The sequence below is a fragment of the Ammospiza caudacuta genome, chromosome 12 (assembly GCF_027887145.1).
Source record: "Ammospiza caudacuta isolate bAmmCau1 chromosome 12, bAmmCau1.pri, whole genome shotgun sequence".
NCBI lineage: Eukaryota > Metazoa > Chordata > Aves > Passeriformes > Passerellidae > Ammospiza > Ammospiza caudacuta.
This window is the reverse complement of record NC_080604.1, coordinates 3,539,730-3,565,142: the sequence shown is the minus strand read 5'-3', so window position 1 is coordinate 3,565,142 and position 25,413 is coordinate 3,539,730. Positions and strand designations below refer to the sequence as shown.

The 25,413-nt window shown below is 45.4% G+C and overlaps 1 protein-coding gene across 4 annotated transcripts in view; it reads right to left on the bottom strand.

Annotated features, from left to right (window-relative positions):
* The window catches only part of RAF1 (Raf-1 proto-oncogene, serine/threonine kinase), a 43,581-nt gene extending 19,800 nt beyond the window's left edge, over positions 1-23,781 (bottom strand). For all 4 annotated transcript variants that reach the window (XM_058813115.1, XM_058813116.1, XM_058813117.1 and 1 more), the window contains exons 1-6: positions 23,681-23,781; positions 12,993-13,048; positions 4,008-4,223; positions 3,225-3,337; positions 2,143-2,245; positions 389-546 (exon numbers count right to left, since the gene is read on the bottom strand). In XM_058813115.1, coding sequence (XP_058669098.1) covers positions 389-546; positions 2,143-2,245; positions 3,225-3,337; positions 4,008-4,214 — 581 coding nt within the window. In that variant the 5' untranslated portion in view covers positions 4,215-4,223; positions 12,993-13,048; positions 23,681-23,781. The remainder of the gene's footprint in view (positions 1-388; positions 547-2,142; positions 2,246-3,224; positions 3,338-4,007; positions 4,224-12,992; positions 13,049-23,680) is intronic.
* Between the last annotated feature and the right edge of the window lie 1,632 nt (positions 23,782-25,413).

Sequence of the window (25,413 nt, the reverse complement as noted above, 5' to 3'; positions counted from 1 at the left end):
TTCACCAGAAGCTGAGGTGTAGAACAGGTGAACACTAAATTTCCAACAGCTAAAATCCAACTGAATCATGGCCTGGTTGATTCCTAACATGTGTTTGGGAGAGGAATTGCTGTCCCCTGCTCAAAGGGCATTGCAGCAACTGCCTGGTCATTCAAGGTGTTTGTTTGCTTGTCCCAGAACATTAAAATGCAGAGCAAGAACAAACTGCAGCTGATGTGCACGGCCTTTGGGGAACAGACACTCATTGCTGGCTGTTGCATGAGCTCAACCCACAATTCTGCTCACAGGGACTGCCTTCCCCACAGCCCCAAAGGATCTCTGGGATCAGAGACACAAAAGCAAGTGTCAGCCAGACTTGCTGGTGCCATGAGAAAGGAGCAGTCCTTACAAGAGCTGCCTGATGTTGCTCCAGTCCACACACATGGTTGGCACCTTGGTGCTGCAGTGCTCATGGAATTTGTAGCCACACGTCTGACAGCGGAAGCCATTGAGCAGGAACTTCTGGCAGATGTCACAGAAGGCAAGCTTCAGAAATGTCTTCCTGGCCTGGAAAATACAGCCAGTGGTTATTAATTAACTAATTAACTCTTCATTAACTGACATTTGGATCTTCAGAGCCCAACAGAAATAAATAACCACGGTAAAATGCTGTCAGAGCCCCTAGGTTGCTACTGAGCTTAAAACCACACTCAAATATTCCAGAGTGGATTTCCAGGTTGCTTGGACACCTGGGAAGTTCAGAAACACTGAAGGCTTTATTTACAGAACAAACAAACAAAGAGAAAGAAAAGGACAGGTGTTCTGTCAAATGCAAAAGTGATTGTTTTTCTCAGCAAGGTGACAGAGCTGTGTGAGCCAAGAGCTGGGGTTTGTGTTTGTTTCCAGTAGCACCAAAGAGGTGAAAGAGCATCAGACTGGAAGGCCCAATTCATTTTTTTTGTTAGCCAAAACTCTTGGTGTTTATGACTAACCAATAAGTCTTGCATGAGAAATACATTTCTTAGTAATCAAAATAATAGAAGGAATTTGTACTTTTTTTTTAAATGGCAGCCTACTTTGTTTTTTTTAAAGCTTCTGAAGTATGAAAAGATTAAAATGAACCAAGGGGGTTTCCTCCTCCAGAACCTACTGGAGAGAAAAGCTCCAAATTTCAGCCTCCTCCAGACCTGGAGAAAAATATTCATTTTCTGCTGAGCAGCTGCAGATGACATTTTCTGCAGTTTTTTTAAATGTAATGTAGAAGTAAAGTGACTTTCAGGTTTTGCAAATCAGTCTTAACCTTTCTAATGGATGTAAATGACAATCCTTTAGGATTTAGGATTAGCACAATGTATTTCTAGAACAAAACAAGAAAAAAGCTAAAATATGGGAACAGAGTTCCTTCCCAGGGAGAAGACAATAATGCGAGGTAAAACAGTGAGAGTTGGGCATTATCTCTGCAAAAAAAAAGAATTTTTAAAAATTTTTAAAAAATAAAAAAAACCCACAGAGCACAAAACCACCTTCTATGTTTTGTGTGGAATAAACACAAAATAATATCAATAATTTAAATAATCCATTTTTGAGAAGGAACTACAAAGTAAAGCCTTTCATTCCCCCACAGAACACTCATGTCAAATTACAAGGCAGCATTAGCTCACAAAATAATGTCATGACCTGCAGAATTAACAGCATCCCTGAATATCCAGTATAAATAATAAATATTGGACCATCAGTTCAGTAAAGCTGCTGAACTTATCCAGCCGTTTTTGGCTGATGAGCTAGAGACTAAAAATGGAAATTTTCTGCCTTTTCTGGACTTTAAAGACACGAGTATCTTACAACAACAGTTACAGACACAGATATTTATGTAAAATAAAAATGGCACTCATCAGACCTGTGAGGAACATGCACAGTGTGAGCTTTGACAGGCTGACACACCTGGGGATCACCAGGGTAATAAACACAATTCTGGCATTTCACTGCAAAGTGATATTTAGGGAATGGAATTTGTGGGGAACAGGGGTGAAGGAACCAACCCCAACTTCTGAAAATCCCTGTGTAAGAAAGCCAAAAGCTTTTTAATGCTCACAACATTCTCTGGCCAAATCTGTGGTTCAAGAGATAAATTTCCCAGCAGAACAGAGAGCAGGACAAGCTTACAAAATTGTGAGTGGTGAGTGGGACATGGTCAAGGAAATCCACTCGCAGCTCCTCTCCAATCAGGGAGGCAGCATCTGTGTTCCAATCCAAACGCACTTTCTTCCTGAAAGAGAACATGGGGACAACAAAATCACTTTGGGGATAAGTCTGGCCTCATCAGCAATTATGCCTGGTGAGTTTTCTTGAGTAAACTGAAAACAAATACCCAAAAAATCATGGCTAACCTCGTACAGTGAGCTGGATAGATCTCAGTGTCTTTCTCTCAAAAAAATCAGAAGCAAGTCACCTCTTTTTCTGCTCATTTTTTAACATGTTATTTCTTTATAAAATATTGACATAAAGCACCTGGAAGTTTTAATGGAGTCACAGAAACACCCTTATAAATGTAACAGAAATTATGAGTGCCACAAAAGCCATTATGAAGGTGCTTGGGCAGGGACTGGTGACCCCAGAATGGCCTCAGCTGCTCAGAGATGGAGCCCCACAAATGCCTGAGGCTGCAGGGAGCTTTAAGGCCAAGGCTGAGGAGCTGGGAAGTGCTTTAACTCCATGAGATACCTTCACTCCCTCAGCTTGTAAAACAGTCATTTGGTATTTAATAGCAGCATCCCCAGTCCTACAAATAAATATGGAATATGTGGAATGAGACTGAAATCCAAATATTGGGAAGTTGTAGAGGAATGCAGAGCCTTAAAACTGAGCACACAGAACTGTTCAGGGCAGTGGGCAAAGAACCACTGACACTGAATTTACCAAGCACAAAGGCAGCACAGAAATGCACCTCCAATATGAAGGAAGGCATCACTTCTTCTAGAGCATGGCAAAACCCTCACTAAGGGGCTGCAAGCACTAGAGGGAACCCCTCCATTTTCAGTATTTTCAGTATTTAGCTTTAAAACAAAAATGAAATTGCCAATACACAGGAAGCTGACAGAGTTACCCCAGAAGAAGGCAACGAAAGCAACACAAAGTGTTCACAACCAAACTGCTTTAAAAGAAATCAGCCAGAGGGGAAGAAAACATTACTGCTGCTATTCCAAACCCAAGACTTTTACATTCTCTGGAGGAAGTTTGACTCTTACCCCCTGGGCTCAGCAAGAAGTCGAAACACTGCACAGCACTCTGGCTGCAGCCCCCTGACCTTCAGAGCCTTCATCAGACAGTCATGCAGGGTCATCCCATTCCTCACGTTCACCTGGGAGCAAGGGGGACACAACAAAACATTTACACACTGCTGCAAAGTTTCTTTAAGCTTTTCCAAGACCATTTTCTCATTTTCAGAAATTCCAGGAAAGCTGCACAAAGTGCACTCCTGCAAAGTTCCGAAGGCAATTTATAACTTCTCAGTTTCTTACAATGACTGAGTTTCTATGAAACAGGATTTTACACAAGCAGGCAGCCTCCAGAAGGAACAGAAATGCAGGCAAATGGAGCTACCTCAAGTACAGAAAAAGGTTTAATTTCTATTTCAGGGAACTTTGGGTAAGACTATTATTAGATACACTCAGCTCCAAGAAACTGAACAGAAGTGTTTGCTCAACAAGTTTCACTTCGGTTTTAACCCCCACACTTCAAGTGAGGAAAATGACAGAAGTGTCATGCAGGCATCATTGTTTAGGTCATCCAACAATGACTTTTCATGTGGAACATGCTCATGTGCTTTAGAAAATTCACAGCAATGAGGCAGAGCAGCAGAGCTTCTCAAAATACAGATACAGAGCATATTTCAAATAAACCACATCCTCTAAAACCACCCAACTGCTGACCATCACTCAAGCCCAGTAAGACCCTTTTGAAGGAGGGGATTTCTGGTGGTAGGGCCACCCCCAGCGGGGGCAGGAGAGCATTTGTGAGCCCACACTCACCACGGTGCGCTGCTTGTTGGGCAGGAAGACGCGGATGGTGTTGCTGGTTTTGGACGTATCCGAGATTTTGCCGTCGTCGGACGCCCGGCGCTGGTACCCAAACTGCTGCACCAGCGTGGGGGAGATGCAGTTGGGGCCATCAAAGACAGAATCCTTCAGCCCAAAGCCATTGCTGATGGTCTTCCAAGCTCCCTGGATGTGCTCCATTGGTGCAGCCTAAGGAACATTGGGACAGTCAGGGAAATGGGCACATCCTTCCCTCTGCAGTGGGGCTGCCTCCTCCTCCTCACACAGCAAACTTCAGACTTTTCTGGAAGCTTCTGGAGCTGCTCTGCCTTGTGAGGTGACCAAGCTACACTGCAGGTACAGCTCACCCCCAGCTGCACAATCAGCCTGCTCCTGAAAGCATTGCACTTTATACACAGACAGAGCAGGAACAGATGTGTAATTCCTCCCACTGCACTTCACCGGCAGGGGAATCGACATTATCAGTGCCTGGGGGCTTTCAGAGAGGGGGCCAGAATGTACAATCAGAATATCCTGAATTGGAAGGGACCCACAGGAACACCCAGTCCAACCCTGGCCCTGCACAGCCACCCCAACAATCCCACCCTGGGCACCCCTGGCAGCTCTGGCAGCCTCAGGGCTGTGCCCATTCCCTGGGCAGTGCCAGCACCCTCTGGGGCAGAACCTTCCCCTGAGCTCCACCCTAACCATCCCTGGTGACAAGAATAAAGAGCTCTGTAGGAGGCCAGCACAGCAGTCCTGAAAACCAGATATGCCACACAGGCATTAGCCCACACTGTTAAAAGAATTATTAATTAATTAACTAAACAGGAATTACAATGAAAAGAATTAATTAAGGAATCTATTTTTATCACTGATTTTGAGGCTTTGGTTATTTGGGTTTTTATAAATATTGTCACAATTTACATAGTGTGAAACAGCAAAAAAAAAATCTGTCAAGCTTCATACCCACTATGCTCAGTTACATTTCAGCATAAATAAACCTGGGACAAGTGGGATTGTTCAGCCTGGGAAGGAGAAGGCTCCAGGGTGACCCAGCTGAAACCTTCCAGTACCTGAAGGGAGCTACAAGAAAATGGAGAGGGATTATTTGCAATTAACAGGATACAAGGAATGGCTTCAAACAGACAGGAAAGAGGTTTAGACGGGATATTGGAAATTAAGAATTTTTCCCTGGCAGGGTGGGCAGGCCCTGGCACAGGTGCCCAGAGCAGCTGTGGCTGCCCCTGGATCCCTGGCAGTGCCCAAGGCCAGGCTGGACAGGGCTGGGAGCACCTGGGACAGTGGGGGTGTCCCTGCCATGGCAGGGGTGGCACTGGATGAGCTTTGAGGACCCTTTCAACACAAACCATTTGATGATTTTACAAACACCTTCCAGTGCAAGGACACCAACAACCCCCTCCCTGCACACATTTCTGCACATGCAGGGACACAGATAAAGGCATCACTGAATTCTCTCCCCATTTATCCCAACTGCAATGCAGCTTGAACTCCAAATTGTACTCAACCATCTTACTCAAAATTAGGCAAAACCAAAGCCTGTACAGAAATCCAACAACCTCATTCAGAACAGCCAACACTGACTGAACACCTGTCAGCAGCTGCTCAAGTCTCATCTCATGTGTGGTCCTGCACCTCCAATTATCTGAACCCTCCAATACATTTCCTCATGTTTATGTCAGGGAAAAGCCAACAGTGTTTGTTTCAGTTGAAGAGTTAAAACAATGAAATTCTTGGATAAGAAAGATTTCCACTAATGTTAAGTGGCCTTTTCTGGACTTTAAAGACATGGGTATCTTACCACAATAGTTACAGACACAGGTATTTATGCAAAATAAAAATGGCACTCACCAGACCTGTGAGGAACATGCACAGTGTGAGCTCTGCCAGTGTGTGACACCTGGGAATCACCAGGGTAATAAACACAATTCTGGCATTTCACTGCAAATTGATATTTAGGGAATGGAATTTGTGGGGAACAGAGGTGAAGGAACCAACCCAGAAGGATCAGCTGAATTTCAGAGTGTTTTCCTTCACAGCACATTTGCAACTACCTTTGGTCCAGACCTCAAGCCAGGTGTGACCAGCAGCCAGAAAGGAAATGGAACCAAGTTCCAGAGAAAGGTTTGGTTTAGGTGAAGTCATGACCACCACATGCAGCACCCTCAGCCTCAAAGAGAACCTCCAGCCAGTTCCTGAATATCTCCTGCACTGCCAGCACAGCCCCACCTCCCCTCCTGCCAATCCTCAATCTATCAGCTCTGCAGGTCCACTTGGCCAAAAGTTCAAAATGTTAAAATATCAGTAAGATTTAAACTCCATGCTCAATCATCTAACAGGATTGAGATACTTGGATGTTTTATTATTTTTAAATCTATGGCACATAAATGACAAGAGTTTTATATTTGATGTAAAAAGGGAATAAGGAAGACACTGAGACATTCTGAAAAGTGAGGAATACAACCAAGTTCACCACACACCTCCCAATTCCTGGGCACCAGAAAGGTGAAAAACAAGTTGTGTTCAGTTACAACACCCACATAATGCACATGGCAGCTGAAAGAGTAACTCCTGAGATGGCAGCAATAAAAACTGAGATAAACTCTTAGATAAGAGGGGAAAGATGAAACCCAGAGAGCTTCTCTGAACTTAACCCCTATGGGAAACTCCTTTGTTTCACCCTTCCAGGTAACAGATGAAACTAAACAGAAAGAGGAGCTCAACTTGATTTTTCTGCTGAGCTGAGCTAAGGAATTGCAGGACAGCCACCAAAACCTCCTTGTCCCTGCTGACAGAAGTTGACAACGCCCCAACATTACATTTATATTTAATATTTTGATATGCTATCAACATTTCCTGAAAAATTCCAGAGAAAGCAGGAAATGACAAAGAATTCACACTTGCATTTTGACAAAAGATAAAAATACCCCACAAGTGACTTCCCTGCTCTCACAGCATTCTCTCCCCCAAACCCTGCACACTGAGGCACAGCTACCAGGGAAGATCACAGCAATGTATTTTAGGGTTGTTACACACACAGAAAACACAGACAGCAACTGCTCTGAGCCTGTGTAGATCCAAATGTCAGTTCTATCTTTAATTAGGCATTTGCATCCTTCTCTCCCAGGATCTTTGCCTCAGAACAGAGTCAGAACTGGCCATGTCTGGCACAGTCCCCTCCCAGCAGTGCCCTGCTCTCTCCTGCCGTCACTGAGGGTTTGCCACCTCTCTTGGCTGAGGTGGGTTTGCTCACAGCTGTTGAGTTCTTTCCCTAGGAAATGGATGTACCACACTCACCATCCTCAGCTCTCCTCCTCCCCAACCTCAGGGAGGAGCCAGCACCAGGAAAAGATGAGAGCAGAGGTCAGAGCTGGCCTGGAGCTGCCAAAAACCTGCCAAGAGACCTGAGGGCGGAGGGGCAGGGGAGAGAAAGGGAAGTTGACCAGATCTTCAGTCTCCCGGGAGAGACAGGGAATCCCTGCTGGAAAGCTGCCAAACCTGCTCTGGCATCCACTGCAAAGGTGGGGCTTGTGGAGAAACCCAAACTGTGGTGCTGCTGACTCCTGCAGCCATTCAGAGCAGCCCCCGAGGTTCCAGGGCCCCACAGACACCTCCTGACCCGGGCCATGAACAGTCTGCCTGAGAACACTCAAATTCTGGCTTCACTTCTCAAGCCTTACTCCAGATTATTCTCATGGAAGGACAGACAGACAGAAAGCTGCTGCTTAGGAGGTGATTCTGAATGAGTTCCACCTTCCTCCTGCCCTCCAGTGCAAAGATATTGATATAAATCATTACAAAACCATCCCTTGGAACTGCAGCAGCTCAGGGAGGAGAGGAGAGCACTCACATGGCACCAAGTGAGCAGCTTGGGGCTGACAGAAGTGACATTTAGTGACAGCCCAACACTGCACATCCACACACATCTATGTGGCTCACTCAGAACCCTGCAGGGGCACAAGAGCAGAACAGAGCAGGGAGAACACCTCAGGCCACAGGTGTGAGAGCAGGAAATTGATGTGCAGAGCACAGCCCACCCTGGCAGCAGATTTATTGCCTTTGGGCATTTTTCTCCCAGCAATAATCCATTAAAGGCATTTTTACTCACTGCACTCAGCTCCCTCAATATCCACACCAACTCACTCCAGTGAAAAGATGCTTGAAACTCTGTTCTGAAGAGAAATTTCATTGTAAAATCTTTCCTCCTTTATTTTAAATGATGCCTTCATAACTATGTTCTTCTTAAGTTTGTCTCTTCCAGAAAAAAAAACTGCTTTTCTCTCTTTAAATTAAATTACAAGCATATTTCTGAAACATAATCATTACCAGACACTGGATTTATGTTTATGCCATGCTCAAATAATCCACTGGCAGCTGGATGTTTTCATGTATATTTCTAAAAATTTTCTTGAAACCCTTTTCTTCCTGCAGCTCATCACTTCCATGAAAAAGGCTGTTTGAAGTCATTCTCCAAGTGACAAACTGCAACAGCAGCATTCAAAGAATATTTTGAGATAAAAGTACATCAGAATATTTAGAGAATATTTAGAGAATATTTAGAGAATATTTAGAGAATATTTAGAGAATATTTAGAGAATATTTAGAGAATATTTAGAGAATATTTAGAGAATATTTAGAGAATATTTAGAGAATATTTAGAGAATATTAAAGCACATCAGTCTCCTTTTAGATCCAGGACTGCTGGGAAACTGATACTGATTGGTTTCATATCAAATGTTCAACCTAAGCACAAAATTAATGTCATTTAGTGCTGCAAGTCCCCCAGGAGCCGTGCACACTGTGACCAGGAGTGCACTTTTCATTAGTGTTTTTTGCACATATTACAGTTCTGCTAACGAATCACTGCACCAAGAATTCAAGCAAAAGCCCTGGAATGTGCACATCTGACAGGAACACATTCCTGGAGATCAGTCACTCATACACCATCAATACATTCATGGCATTCATGCCAGCTCTAAAGGTACTGGAAGCTGCTCTGACTTTTCCCATCAGCTGGATAAATTGCTGGTGGGAGCTGTTAGAAAGTTTCACTCTGAAGAAATGCCAAAACTGGCACTGAGTGAGGCTGAAGGCTCACATGGTACCGAGCTGAACTCTCCCAAATTTAGGTACTTTGTCCTTAGTTTTTTCTGGAAAAAGCACCCAAAGTTTTTAAAAACAAGTCAAAACAGTTCCCCCTGCCATTTTTATCCACACAAATTCATGGAATTTTGTGTTACAAACACAGAACAGCACAGAACAAAGTCCAGAATCCATTTCAAGCTGAACACTTCTGTCAGTAAACAGAAGTTTGAAAAGCAAAGTTTTCATCTTTGACACAAAAAGATCAATGATCCATTTAACTGTGACTTTTCTTCTCCCACACAGTAATTAATTGATCTAATATTGCTTGGGTGACCAATTAGCTGGGGGAAAACCAGAAATTCAAACCAGACAAATCTCTGTTGGGATCTATAGCAGCATTTTTAAAAAGCAGATTTCAGAGCAGCAGAGGATAAATCTGGACCCACTCCTATGTGAATAAATAAAGCTGTGATCTGTGGAAATATGAATGCAGGGAATGAGTTGGGATCAGTGCAAGAACCCAGGCAGATCCCTCTCACATCTCCAAGGTTGGTGCTTTTCCTTCATTTGTCCTTCATTTTAATGCCAAAAACCAAATTCCTCCCTTGGACAACTGACAGAAATTAAAAATTAACAGAAGGAAATGTCAGTGTTCAGGGAAAAAAACAAACAGAACAAAAACCAACAGAAACACATAGAATTTTACAATTTCTGCCTCTGCTGTTCTGATCTTGGAAGTATCTTTTCTGCTCTTTTTCTTTATTTATCAGAAGTATTCTGGTTTCAGCCTTCAGGGAAAAAATAACAATGGTTTTCTAACAAGTGGGCCCTGCAGTAAGGAGGACAAGCAACACAACTCTCAACCTGCTTTCAGACTTACTCATTTTAGACTTATTCATTTATTATTCATTCAAGATCAGTATCTTTTTGTATTTAGAAGCTGCTGAGCTGCTGTCAGATAAACTCTGGCTGGTAAGCACAGCCCAAGTCAGACTCCCAGGTTGCAGCAGGCTGTACTTTGGGCTTTGCTCAGCAGGAATTTGTCACCAAAACAATCTGCACCTTTGGCCACCCTGTGCCTGCTCCCTGCTGGCTCTAACAGCTCAGGGAGCTGTTACATATTATATTATTTATTATATTATTATTATATTATTACTCTTCCCAGGCAGATCCCAGAAGGTCTCTGGTTTGTCCTTTCACACAGAGCATTCCATGTCAGTCATCCGTTGTTTATCACATGAGATTTTTATGAAATTCAAAAGTGGAGCTCTGATTTTCCCTATAGAACCACAATTCCTACATTAGAGAAACAGGAGCACTGAACACCCTGCATCTAAAAGAGGGATACAGAATCCAAAGCTTTGCCTTTCCCAATCTCAGGTGAAAAGTAAAATGCAGCAGAGGTTTCTAATTAGAGTGGTTTTAAATTGGATTTAAGCACAGCTGCAGAGTTTATATAGATTCACAAACAAGTTTATGGAATTGCTATTGAAACAGTAGGAAAGGAAAGGGCTCATACATTTTGTACAAGTTTTCCTTACAAAGCAGCAGAACTCTGTCATCAAAAAAAATTTCCACTTTTCTTCCTAGCATAATATTCCATTTCTTATCTAATCTGCTTTTAACATTATAAAAACTATTAAAGCTGAAGTGATATTTAAGCCGTGCTCCTTTTTGAATTCAGTAAATCAAGCTCAGTACCAGAAACAAAAAGCACTGAACACTGCTTTTTATAGCTGATGGTATCAGGATCACATTATGTGACAGTGCTGTCACTCAGACTTCTTGTTTCTGTGCCACAATGTGGAATTCTGTCAGGAGAATCCCCCAAAGGGAGATTTACAGAGAGATCTCTTTAACACAGGCCTTGCTCTGCAGACACAAGTGGGACTACAAGTGCTTTGTCTTTCTTCCCATGGCCAAAACACTGGAGAAGCCTTTTTTCTCCCCCAAATCTCTCAATCAAGTGCACATACCTTCCCAGCCATGTGCCCATTTGCATTCTGCACTTGCTCATGCCAATTGTTCCCAGCCTGAAAGCCCCAAACTGTGTTTGCAGTTGTCTGGAACTCATCCACTTTACAGCAAGGATGAAAAAAAAGTTACTCAAATGTCAGCAATCCACCAAATGCCCTTCCCACACGAGTTCTCAAGGATTAAACAACAAAGTGACTGAGAACCTCAGCACAAAGAATGCCTGGCTCTGTCCTCCCTCAGCCACATGGAGGAAATGCAGCAGCACTGAGGGGAGCAGCACTGAGAACACCACAAACTGAGAGCCTGGGGAGAAGGAACAGCCTGAGGATTATTAAAGAATAATAATCTGGGAGCTGTGCTCACATCTCAGTGCACAGAGAGCCTGCAAGGTGCTGGTAATGCTGAATTCATGACCTGCACACCCAGCCTGCCCAGGTGCTCCCTGCTTTCACTGCAGCAGTAAATGATGTGATGAAATGTGGGCTCTGTGCCAGCCCTGCAGTGCCACGTGGAGGTCAATAATGTCACTCCAAGAGCTTGGAAACATCACCCAGACGGGCACAGGGCAGGGCAGGGCACACAGCACCTTGAGAGATCCTCTGGAGATGAACAAAGGGCTCTCCCTTGTATTTTAGAACAAGAGGCACCTGGAAATAGCTGGGCTTATCCTTCTTTGTTTTCATGGTTTGCATGCACCTGTACTTACCAAGAAACCTGAATAAAATGGCAAATAAAAACAGAATGTACTTAAAAATTTAAGACTGTATACAACAAAAGACTGTATACAATATATATGACTGTGTGTATATATATGTGTATGTACACATATGTGTATGCACATATATGTGTATGTATATGTGTATGCACATATATGTATATATATATGTGTATGTACATGTATGTGTATGCACATGTATGTGTATGTATATGTGTATGTACATATATGTATATATGTGTATGTACATGTATGTGTATGTATATATATGTGTATGCACATATATGTGTATGTATATATATGTGTATGCACATATATGTGTATGTACATATATGTGTATGCACATATATGTGTATGTATATATATGTGTATGCACATATATGTGTATGTATATGTGTATGCACATATATGTGTATGTATATGTGTATGTACATATATGTATATATATGTGTATGTACATGTATGTGTATGTATATATATGTGTATGCACATATATGTGTATGTATATGTGTATGTACATATATGTATATATGTGTATGTACATATATGTGTGTGTATATATATGTGTATGCACATATATATAATATATATATGACTACATACAACAAAAAATACTTAAGACTATGTCAACCATCTACTGTCCTGAGAGCCTCCAAAAGAAATTATGCTCCATTTTAACATTATCTTATTAAATACACCCATGAAATTACAGTTCTGCTTTGGGTGGGTTTTTATTTACTTAAAGTGCCACAGCAGCCTTGTTGTTTCAGAGATAGAGTTTGAAGATAATGTCACAGACAGATTTACATTAGGCCTGGATTAGTCCCAGCAGAGCTGCACTTGTGTGCAAAGGCAAATGGTGTTTGGAGAAGACAGGCAAATATCAAGAGCTGGAGTTCTAAACTGAGGAAGGGCTTTTCCCCTGCAAAGCAAATACCCAGGGAGCCTGACTCAAGCAAGGGCTAAGTTAAATACACACTTCTGATAAAGCAAATCCTGTAACAGCTGCAGCTCCAGATCGATTCTGTGGCATTTTGCAAAAAACAAAAAGTGGATTTTAGCAGCAGTGCAAGAATCCAAGCACAGGGGGGCTGAGCTGAGTTTCCCCCCTGAAGGGAATCTCCAAAGAAAGGAAGGGCAGGAGAAGGAGGAAGGGAAAGGTAAGAGAAAGTTATTTGTACCTTTAGTTTTCCTTTCAGCAAATGAAGTCCTATGACAAAAGGATGAAGCACATCATCTGTGGAAGACAAAAAAAACAGCAGATATTTACATTTTAATAGACAAACTTATGTATATCAAATAAACAACAAAAAAATTACAGCAGTGATAAATTATCATCCTTCTACTTTCAGAGCTCTCGGGGTCTTCCACCTTTCATTATTTCATGCAGCATTTCAGTGTAAGAGACACAAAGTGCACAACAACCAAATGTTACCCAGCTCAAAAGCATTTCATTCGTCCTTCAGAACATCAGAAAAAATCTTTTACAGCTAAAACCTCACTGAAGAAAAATTAAAATCAAACAGGAGTTGAACAGTCCCATCTCAGTCTCAGACGTCAGCTCCTCACTCAGACAAACACCTTGCTGACTCACAGATGTTGACAAATCTTGGAGACAAAACAAACAAACAGTAGGAGCAGCCAAGCCTCTGAAGGCTCTCTGTATCTCACATAAAAGCACCAACTGTAAGAGGGAGAATTCCTAGGGAAGCTGAAGAAATCTTGATGGGATCAGCCCCCACAAAGCTTTCTCTTCTCCAGACCAAGAAGTCTCAGATTCCTCATGTCTTTCTTAAAAATGCAATAAAAAAAAATCAAGAAATCTTATATTGGCAGCTCACTTCTGGTTAGAGGTATCCTCTCTTCTGAAAGGGGAAAAAACTAAAATTAATAAACAAAAAGAAGCTGCAATGATTTTACCAAAAAAGCAAACTCTCAAAGATTAACAAGAAACCAGATGAATGCTTTGAGACCTCCACCTGGAGCCATTTTCAGTAATTTTAAAAGTAAAATCCACTGAGAGTCTGACCAGTGAATTTACCCTGCTTACACCTAGCACACCTGTCTCCAACAAACACTAAGGAATGTGGCACAGAAAATACTGTAAATATGCTTTCCATCATGGAAAAAGATAAGCAAGGAGACTGGGGACAAGGAAGGAATTCAGGTTTTCTCACACCACAGGAAAAGGTGAGAGCTTTAGTTCTAACCAAATACAAGAGATGGCAATGAGGCACTAAAATGGATAATGTTACATGAAAAAAAAAAGAGAGAAAATCGATGTGGAAATTTCATTTACAGAATGAAAACCCGAAGCATTTTTACATAAAATCTGTAAGAAGAAAAAGAAATCTCATGCATAAATCAAGAGACAGCACAGCATAAAACAAGTGTGATGGGCTGAAGAAGCAGGTGCAGAATTCTATCTGCCACCACAGCAATAGTTATGAAGCAGGAAAATTACTTATTTTTCATGACAGATAAAGAGAAACATGACAAAAAAATCAGTAAGAACATCTGCTAGCAGAACTGGCAAATATGAGGGTTTAAGGAATGAGTTGCCAAAAGCCCAGCTTTAGTGCAGATGTGAGATTCAATCAAACCTGGCTAGAACTGTGCAATGAGGCAATGGCAGAGCAGAGGGAGAGGACAATCCCTGAGTCCTGCAGGAATTTCCTGCCTGCAGGATTTCCACCTGAGCTGCTCTGAGGAGCACAAGGAGCAAGGCCAGCACCCAAATTCATCACTCATCACACCTCAGTGTCAAAGCACTGCCTTGGAAAGGTTCTGCCCAAACCTACTCCTAAAGGCACCAAGAGCCAGCACAAAAGCTTCAGGTTTGGGTTTCAGTGTTATCAATCACTTCTGAACCATGGATTGATGGTTTTAGAAAATACACCTTGTATTTGGGGTAAGGAAATCCCAAATGTCAGACATTTCAGCAGCCACACCATGGATTGATGGCTTTACAAAATACACCTTGTATTTGGGGTAAGGAAATCCCAAATGTCAGACATTTCAGCAGCCACACATCCCCACTGGATACCTGTGCCACTGAACCCCCTGTGTCACTGTCAGGGCATTCTTGCTCCTGTTTCCACCACAACAAATATTTGGATAGATGCAGCATTTCATCGCTGTTAATTTACTCCCAGAAACAAATATTAATTTCCTATAGTGTGCAGGAATACAAAATAAAATTTAGTCAACGTCAGCCTGGCCTTTTAGAAATTAAGACAAAAAACTGATTCCTGGGCTACACTGTTAATCCCCATCTTTAAAACTCACACTGTCTGTTTAAAGCCTCCATATGAGAAATTGAGAAAGACAAAATAATCAAAATACAAAGGAACCTAAAGTTTAAAAAATAAAAACTCTGCCAGACATAAAATATTGAAAAAAACCTGAAAGACTCTCTTGTAGTCACAGTTTTGTGCTGACAAAAGAAAAAACATTTTTCAGAGTAAGACAGTTTTAGTGTCAATCTCCCCAATTTTACTGAACGTTTTCTTCAGCACATACAGCACTTTGTAACAGAAAATTATTCCAGGTACTGTCCTGTAATTGAACATCACAAGGGCAGATCTTACTGGAATAGGTAAAAATAGCAGCAGGGAGCATGCCAAAGGACAGTCTTTCCACTCCAGGGGCAGTGCTTACATTGCAACATCAGCTGGCTCTCTTTTTATAACCTCTGCATTGCCAGGGAGCCACTCACACAGGCAGCTTAAAAGGCTGCAGCAATGCAAGAGAGAGCTGTGCCCTGTTTCTGAGCTCAGATCAATCCCTGCACCACTGGCAGCCCAGGGCTCCGGGGCAGCCCTGCCTGGGGCAGCTTTCTACCTGCTCAAAGCACCCAGGGACGACGTCCCTCAGAATTCTGTGTATCTCTTGTCAAACGGCAGCACAAAATTAGAGCCTTGCACACTGGAAGCTCCTCCATTTACCCCATTCTCCAGATCCACCCCTCCAGACCTCCTCCTACCCCATTTCTGCAGCCTGGACGAGCCCTCCCCAGCCCCGAACCCTCTGTGGGTTTTGCCAGGTTTCCACACAAAGCTAACAGCCCCCAAGCTGAGCCCTGTGAGCCCAGGGATCACAGCAAACGCTGTTCCACCAGCACAGACTCTGCCCCAAGCCAGCAGCTTGGCTTGCAGCTGACCAAAAGCGCTCAGCTCTCTAATTAGGCACCGGGGAAAGCTGCACCTCCCGCCCCAGCACCACAAACAGGTTCCTGCCTGCTCCTCCCTCCATCAGGATGGATTGCACACAGCTCCCAAAGCCACTGGAGGCACAGGGAGAGGGAGCAAAGGCTGGGAACAGCAGCTCACTGAGCTGGCACAGGTGCTCTCACTTTTCTGCCTCAATTGAAGGAAACTGAGTGCTCATCATCCTTAAACCTGCCAGCCCTGGAATAATCAGAGATGTTTGTTGCACTGTGTGCTTGTTTTAAAAACTAAGCATCAGCCTCATGCAAAATCAAAAGTAAAGACAGTTTAAACACTTCAGCCATACTTTGAATACATGAATTTTATAATGCAAAAAAAAAAAAAACAAACACATCAAATTGCAACACAAAAACTGAAAAAAAAAAATTTTAATGGAGTTATGCAATAGATTGGACCTGAAGGAATTCAATTGCTATCAGAAATCATCAAAATAAGGCAAATATTAACCCAACAGCAGCCTTGGAATCAGGTAAGTTCTGAACTTCAGAAATTGAAAGAAAATATCTTCTTGCCCCTGAAGGCAGAGTCACATCCTGTGCCAACTTTCAGAGAAACTTCAGAACTAAGTTTCTAAAGCAAAGTTGAAACAACCCCAAGTTCCCATGTGTCAAAATACACCTTTGCAAGTGAAACCTGCACAGGCAATTACAGGCACTGTTACCTCCACATTAAGTAGAATTAAAATCCACTTTACTTTCTCTTCTACAAGAAACTTTTAATAGTGTACTTTCTATGGTAATGATTTGGAAACAATATAAATAGCATTTTTGGGGTAGCAATAAATTAGGAATTAAAAAAAAAAATTAAAGTATGATTAACCAGTATTTTTGATTATTATTTTTTTCTTCCCAGCTACATTTCCAGTCTAATGGTCCTCCCTACAACTGCTCTGCAGGATTTTCCCTCTGTGTTCCATTTCTGCAACAATTCCACACCAACAAAAGAGAGCACACATATCTTCACCTGCCCACCACACTCCTTCACTTTCACCAAAAATTCTTACATAAAACCTCACGTTTCTTATACACAAAGAAAATCTGAATAAAGAAAAAGGAATGATAATTTAGTCATCTCTGCCACAGGTAGCAAGTGAGTAAAAAGAGCAGTGCCTTTTGTGGTGTGCTAATAGACTGAAAAACCACCATAAAATAGTGAAAGTATGACCAGACTTTGAGCAAACACTCTTAAATGGCTGAGAACAAGAAAAAGGAATATGCAAAAGCCAGCAGAAATTACTGGTAGAGCTGACAGGGACATACACTGGAAGCAGACTAAAAGACATTAGAGAAAAAGGAAAATGGGCCATATTTAAAATATTAAATATTTCACTAAATGGTATTGTTTAAAATATTAAAAGAATAATGGTTAAATTGTTTCAATAGAATATCTTAAATGTTTTCCCTTATGAAAGCATTAGAGACATCTTTCTTCTAGTTCTGCACTATCCTGCACCTCCCTCTTGGTAACCTGTCAGCTCAGAGTTCCAAAAATCCCACTTTCAGAACTCCAGCTTGTTCTATGGTGACATTTATGTAACAGAAACCTCTGCTGGGGGCCCAGAGCCATTTCTTAGCGCCTGAACCTCTGAGGCAGCTTTAATTAACGCAGTTAACCCACGGCACACACCCAGGGGCGAGTTAGGGAAGCAATGTCCCGTCTCTGAACTAAAAATACCGAATGGCTCATGGGCACTGCGATCCTGGCTGCCCATGGGAACGGCCCGGGCTGCAAAACCCCGGCGGCAGCTGCTGCACAACCGGGGGAAACACGGCAGGTACAAACCGAGCTGAACCTGAGGGAAACTGCAGCGCCCGGTGACCCAGGCACAGGCACAACACGGGCTGAGAGCCCTCAGCTGTGAGGGGAAACACGGCAGGTACAAACCGAGCTGAACCTGAGGGAAACTGCAGCGCCCGGTGATCCAGGCTCAGAGAGACACGGGAGGGGAAACCACGGCAGTACAAACTGAGCTAAACCTGAGGGAAAACTGCAGCACCGGTGATACAGGCACAGCACAGAGGGACAGGCTGAGAGCCCACAGCTGTGAGGGGAACCACGGCAGGTACAAACTGAGCCGAACCTGAGGGAAAACTGCAGTGCCCAGTGATCCAGGCACAAGCACAGAGGGAGAGGCTGAGAGAGACACGGGAGGGGAAACCACAGCAGGTACAAACTGAGCTAAACCTGACGGGGAAAACTGCAGCGCCCGGTGATACAGGCTCACAGAGACACGGGAGGGGAAACCACAGCAGGTACAAATTGAGCTGAACCCAAGATAGAGGGAAAACTGCAGCACGCGGTGATCCAGGCGCAGTACAGAGGGAGAGGCTGAGAGCCCACAACTGTGAGGGGCAGAGCCACGGCAGGAACAAACTGAGCTAACCCTGAGAGGGAAACTGCAGCGCCTGGTGACCCAGGCACAGGAACAGCACAGAGGGAGAGGCTGAGAGAGACACGGGAGGGGAAATCACGGCAGGTACAAATTGAGCTAAACCTGAGGGGGAAAACTGCAGCACCCGGTGATCCAGGCTCAGAGAGACACGGGAAGGAAAACCACAGCAGGTACAAACTGAGCTAAACCTGAGATGAAGCAAAAACTGCAGTACCCAGTGATCCACGCACAGCATGGAGGGTGAGGCTGAGAGCCCCCAGCTGTGAGGGAAACCAGCCAGGTACAAACCGAGCTGAACCTGAGATAGAGGGAAAACTGCAGCGCCCAGTGACCCAGGCACAGGCACCCCACAACTGCCAGGGAAACCACGGCAGGTTCAAACTGACCTGAACCCGGTGATCAGGCACCGGGGAAAATAAAAATAGTATTATGCTCTCTAAACAAGGCAGGGCTGCAATTAGGTGGGTTTGGTGGAAGGCTAGGCCTAGGCTGCTTAGGGTGAAGGCTGAGTAGGAGCTTAGGTGGAGGTAGGACATAAAGTAAGTTGTAGGGTGGGAGCTATAATTTGTTGAGTCGAAATCAACCGTCTTAGTTAGACTAACTTTCTGTTATTCTGCTCATTCTAATCCACCTTGAATTCATTTGTATACTAGTCCTAGGGTAAGGAGGAGGATAGGTGAGGAGCTTCAGGTTACTGCAGCGCCGGGTGATCCAGGCACAGCACAGAGGGAGAGGCTGAGAGCCCATAACTGCGAGGGAAACCACGGCAGGTACAAACCGAGCTGAACCTGAGGGAAAACTGCAGCGCCCGGTGACCCAGGCACAGGCAAAACACGGGCTGAGAGCCCACAGCTGTGAGGGGCAGAGCCAGCAGGCACAAACTGAGCTGAACCCCAGAGGGAAACTGCAGTTCCCGGTGACCCAGGCACAGCGCAGAGGGAGGGGCTCAGAGGGCGGAGCTGCACACAAGGTCCCACCACAGCGCCGGGGGCAAACACAGCACGGGTGTCACGCTCACCACCTGCACTCGGGGTTTGAAGGCGATTCTGCCTCAAGTGAACAGCTCTGATTTAACCGTGCTGCTGCTCTCCTCTGCTCCCTTGCTCCAGAGAAATGACACCTGCACACAAACCCGCAATGGCCACCCTGCTGTGCCACACAAACCCGGAGTTCTGCTGCTAAAATCTCTCAGTTCAATCACATGGACTACATAACTTCAATAGGATACTTATAAACATGCTATTTATTAATGATCAGTTCTAATTCCTAGCTCTGAAAATGCTTTTCTCTTTTACAAACGACTCCAGAGCAGCACTTTGTTTATTCTCGTCTGCTGTGTGCACTGCAGCATTTCAGTACACAAATGACCATATTCTATTAAACTGTAAAAGGTCAGTACACAGTGCTGCAATAAAATCAACTTTGTGTAAAACAGATGACATTTATAGTACAAACACAATATTCAAGTCACTAAAGGGATAAACGTGAGCCAGCTGCTTTCAAAGCAAAAGCGTTGTTTACAAAAAAACAGCGCACGCAGCAAGAGCCAGCACAGCTCGGAGAATTCTTCACAGAACTCGGGCCAAAAGAGACTTTCTCTTCAGAAAAAATAAGAACATCACTAAACATGGGTTACTATACAGAATAAATTGTATCTGCTTCATGCTGTCTCAAAAGCCATGAGCTAATGAATGCTCATGGCTAAAATACCTTGGTAATTTGTCATAAATTCTGACTTTTTAGCCAAGTCCCTACTGTTACATCAGTTCCTCTTTCAATTAATTTGTAAAGCTGAGCAAATGTTTCTACAACCTTATTCAATACAGTGGATGTATTTCATACTAGAAAACACCAGAGTTTTGCATAAGCAATTACACAAAATCAATCAAAATCAATACAATGTAGATGTAAACATGTCTGTTTACAAATTAAACTTATGTGAAACTTACAGAAATCATGCTTCAATCACACTGCCTGGTAAATCACAAGTTTTTATCTTGTTCTGACGACTTTTGTTGCTTCCCCAAATAAAGATCACTTTAACTTATGCAATTTAATGATTATAAACAGAACTTTAAATACTATTTTTCATTGCATACATTTAGATTTCTGTGTTTCTAATTTAGAAGATGGTCCGGGAATTTATTTTTGACAGCACAATCATCCTGTTCAAGCACTGATTTGTACACAGAGGCCAAACACTCATTTGTTTCCTGAACTGCCACAAAAAGTTTTGGAAATGCAGCTGCACAAATCCCATTATCCTCGTGCCCTGGGCACCTGGTGGCACCAACTGCCCTGCCTCTCCTGCAGCAATTCCTGGGCATTTCCCATTCTTCAAGCCAGGCAGGGGCACAAAGAACGGGACATTCCCACAGAATACAGAAATAGGAAGCTGAGGCGTGGGGGAATTCCCTGCTCTCCATCAGCCAGGGCATCCCAGCAGGAGCACATCATCCCCAGGAGGAGCCCAAAGCCACGGAAACCCCTCCCTCTGTCTGTCCGTCTGTCCTTCTGGGAGGCAGGAGCAGAGCTGTGACAGCAGGGGAAGGGGAGGAGCAGAGGGGTGCTGCAGGTGTGGCACAGGTGTGGCACAGGGACCCACTCTGGCAGCACAGGCTGTGAGCAGAGACCCAAACACCAACCTGCACTCAACTGCCCGACTTCATTTGCTCCACGAACTTAATTAGCAAAATAAAAGCCATTTCAACATCCTGAATGCACAACATCAACTCCTGCACTGAATCTTGACTGAAGGCTCCTTCATATAAAATAATTCCACCTAACAGCTTTTGCTTCCCATCTCCTACAGGAGCTTGGAAACCAACAGCTCTGAATTTAAGGAAAACGTGGTTTTCTTCTCAACTCCTGCTTTTCCAAGAGCACAAAAAGCCACATAAATAATCTGGAGGGGAGGAGATGTCCCAGAAGGAATTACTGCTGATGTAGCGTACAAGAAGTGCTGAGCAATGCTTTCCGTGGGTCATGTTTGTGGTTCACAAAATGAGCTCCTTTAATAAGATAGAGTAAGTCCAGCCCTGAAACAGCAGTGACTTCATACGTCATTTGAACAGAATGCACTCTTGGTTAAGAATAAAAAATGGAAAAGGAATTAAACTGAAAAAAATAAGGTTTAGATCTTCTTTGGAAAAAAAAAAAAAAAGCAGGCTTTTTTCCTGCTACTTACAGCTATTCCTTCAAAGCAGGTTAACCTGCAATGTTGCACAGTAAATTGTTCAGTTCTGACAATATTAATAGCAACAAATCATATGAAAAGCACATTGCAGGACTCTGAAAGCATCACTGCCCCAACCCAACGATGCTGCTTCACTTCTGATTTAATAATCTAAGATTAAATTGCTTACTGCATTAATCAGTCACCATATTCATTTCATGAGCACACACAGAGATCCCTACATCTTTCATGATTAATTGCAGCCTCAGGGTTTGCCTGCAGAAAATTCTCATTAAGACAAACCAAACTAAAGCCACTTCCATTTTGAGTGGGTGTCCCCAGAAGAGATTTAAGAGAATTGCCTGGAATTAACTCTCACATTCATCAACTCAACCTCTCCTTCTGCACCAACGCTGCAGACACAGCCTGAAGAATAAGCAAGCCCATTCCATTTTGGCACAATGCAGGGATCCTTCAGGCAATAGCTGCAGATGAGTTTTTCTGAAGCATTAAAATAAAAAACACCTTCAGATATTTTAAGCTGGCTTCAGTTTTGGAAATACTCTGAGTTTTACACCACTGCAGATCCTTCTGCACACCTACAAGCTGCAGCTGGAACACAAACTGTGCTGCAGCAATCCCTCTGCAACTGGTTCTGCAGTCCCTGCATCTCTGGCTGGCACTCCAAGGCTAAGAAGGGAAGTCATTTGGCCTGTCACAGGTGAGGTGACAGCAGTGGGACAGGCAGGTTACTGCTGTGTGCAGGCAGGCTGGAGAGAAAGAGGCAGAAACTGGACAGGGCTGGGGCTGCTCCTGCAGAACACCACTGCTACAGGCAGGGCTGAACCGCTGACAAGGACTCAGAGCAATCTCACCCCTGTCTGCAAATGTCGAACGGATTTTAACTTGCAAAAAATGATCAAGCGAGCAATTCAGAGCAAAGAGTGCCCAAGCAGAAAGAATTCAGTTTTGTTGATACACCTAAAGGTGTTTTCTTCTCCCAGTTCAGCTGACTATGGATGACACTAACAGGAGGGTCAGGCTGGAAGCATAGGAGGGACAAAGCCACAGCATCACAGCGGGGACCCGGGGAGAGCAGGACAGCACAGCCCCGGCTGTGGGCAGGGCACGGCTCCAGCTGTGCGGGATCCTCATCCTCCTCATCCTCCCTGCACAGGGCACGGCCCCAGCAGTGCGGGATCCTCATCCTCATCCTCCCTGCACAGGGCACGGCTCCAGGGCTGCGGGACTCTCATCCTCCCTGCACAGGGCACAGCCCCAGCAGCGCGGGATCTTCATCCTCCCTGCACAGGGCACGGCTCCAGGGCTGCAGGATCCTCATCCCACTGCCCATCCTCCTCATTCTTCCTGCACAGAGCACAGCCCCAGCAGTGCGGGATGCCCGCTGTTCACTGTCCCAGCACAGAGCACAGCCCCAGCAGTGCGGGATGCCCGCTGTTCACTGTCCCAGCACAGGGCACAGCCCCAGCAGTGCGGGATGCCCGCTGTTCACTGTCCCAGCACAGGGCACAGCCCCAGCAGTGCGGGATGCCCGCTGTTCACTGTCCCAGCACAGAGCACAGCCCCAGCAGTGCGGGATGCCCGCTGTTCACTGCCCCAGCACAGGGCACAGCCCCAGCAGAGCGGGATGCCCGCTGCTCACCCTCCCGGGGCAGGGCACAGCCCCTGCATGGCCGCAGCAGTGCGGGCTGTCCCCCCGGGCGCTGCGGGCCCACCCTCGCGGCTCCGCGCTGGCGCTGACAGGCGGCGGCCACGACCCAGCCCCGCTCCCCCCGACCCTCGGGCACCCTCGCCCCGCCCCGGCCCTCTCGGCACCGATCCCCTCGGCCCTGGCCGGGCAATCCGGCCGCGAAGGTCCGCAGGCCTGAAGCCGCCCGGTTCTCCTCGTCCTTCCCCAGTGTCCGCCGGGGCCGAGCGGCCGAGGCGGCGGCCGGGTCAGCGCGCCCGGGGCCGAGCCCGGAGCGGCGCCAGCGCGGAACGCAGCGCCGCAAAGAGAGGAAATACGAGGAACGGTTCTCCCGCTCGGCCCTGGCGCTGCCCGGCCACCCGTACCTGTGTCCCGGGCCCCCGGCGGGTCCCCCGCGCCCCGGTGCCGCCCGGCGCCGCTCGTTCCGCGCCTCAGAGAAAATGGCGGCCCCGCGCCCAGGCAGACATTTATCCCCGCCCATCGCCCGCTCGGCGCTCGACGCCGTCCCTGCGCCCGCCTGCCCGGCCGCTCCCGCCTCCCCGCCTGGCGCGGGAGCGCCGAGCCCTGGATCGGCCGCTCCGCCCCACCCCGCCGCCATTTGGGAGCGGCTGAGGCGCCGCGGGTTCGGCGGCGGCGGCGGCGGCGGCGGCGGGAGGGATGGAAGGAATGAGGGAATGAGGCGATCCCGAAGGGATCCCGCCGCCACCGCGCCTCTAGCCCTGCCCGCCACCCGGCCTGCGAGAGCGGCATGAGCGCTGCCGCCGCGCCGGTGGGCGGCAGAGCCGGCTCCCCTCAGGGCTGCCTCACAGGCACCCCCGCCCTCAGCTGCCGAGCCGGTCCGCAGCGCTGCCTCGGTCGAGCCCTCGGCAGATTGACAATTAATTTGTAATTTGACAATTAATTAGTCAATGAAGCAGCCCCGGTGCTCGGGTCCGGTGCAGCGGAGCGGGGCTCTGCGCTGTGGCCGGGCAGCGCTGCCTTACCTGGGCTGAGCCAGCCCTGCCCGCTCCTACCTGCGCTCAGCGGAGCCCGGCTCTGCACCGAGCAGGCAGCGATTCCCAAGGGGCGGTACGAGCTCAGGGGTGGGGTGCGAGCTGCTGGGAAAGGTATCTGGGGAGAAATAAAAAAATAAATAAAAAGAAATAGCGTGCGAGCTCTGTTCCTGGAGGAGACGGGGACCGGCTGTGAGGCAGCAGTCCATGTGTGACTCCGCACAGCCTCCGTGGAAAAGCGGGGATACCAAAGGGCTCTGCTCGCTCTTAACTCATTTTAGCTTTGAAAACATACAGAACGGTACATCAAAATAATAAATTACCACCCCAAAATCCAGCTTCTAAGGACAGCTGTTGCAAAGGAAAACATTTCTCCTAGAAGTGTTTTTAAAGAGCATTACACGTTTGCATTTACAGTCATGTAAGTTACATTAATTGTTAATTAAATAAGCTTTACTCTAAAAAAGAGCCTCCAGCAAAATTCTCTGCCTTATTTTGGATTTCTCTACAGAAGAAAGTTGTGATATAAACCAAAACCTGAGTTCAGCTAAAGTCAGTTAACCTCAGAGAGGCATGGCAAGGACAAGGCAAAGCAGCACTGTTGGGTTTGCCTCTCCTGAGCAACAAATAAGAAAAAAATCCCAAAATTCAAGAGAGTTCTTAGGTGCTGGTGCCCCCAGGAAGAGGTGTGGTTCCATGGAATAGGGGATTGGAATGGGGATGGCAACCAGGAGCTCTGGAGGGCTGAAATAGAAGTTTCCATGTCTCCAAAATGCTGTGATTCCCACCTGTTCTGAAAGTTACCACTGATACCAGTGTAACAATGCTTCAGTTTACAGGATATTGCTAAAAGAAATATTTAAGCTTTTATAGCACCTTCTATAAGACGAATCACACTGAGATTCCAGCTGTTAAGAAAAGACTCTAATTTTCCTCTTCCCCATTGCCATCAGCTCAGACCTACCAGAAAACCAAATCCAGACTGAGGTGGTATCCACTGAGGGCAAAATTTAAAATCCAAATCATTCTTTACAAATTCTTACAGACTAACACCTCAATGCCACATTTCAACTGAAGAAGTGCCATGATGCACAGATCCAGTTTAT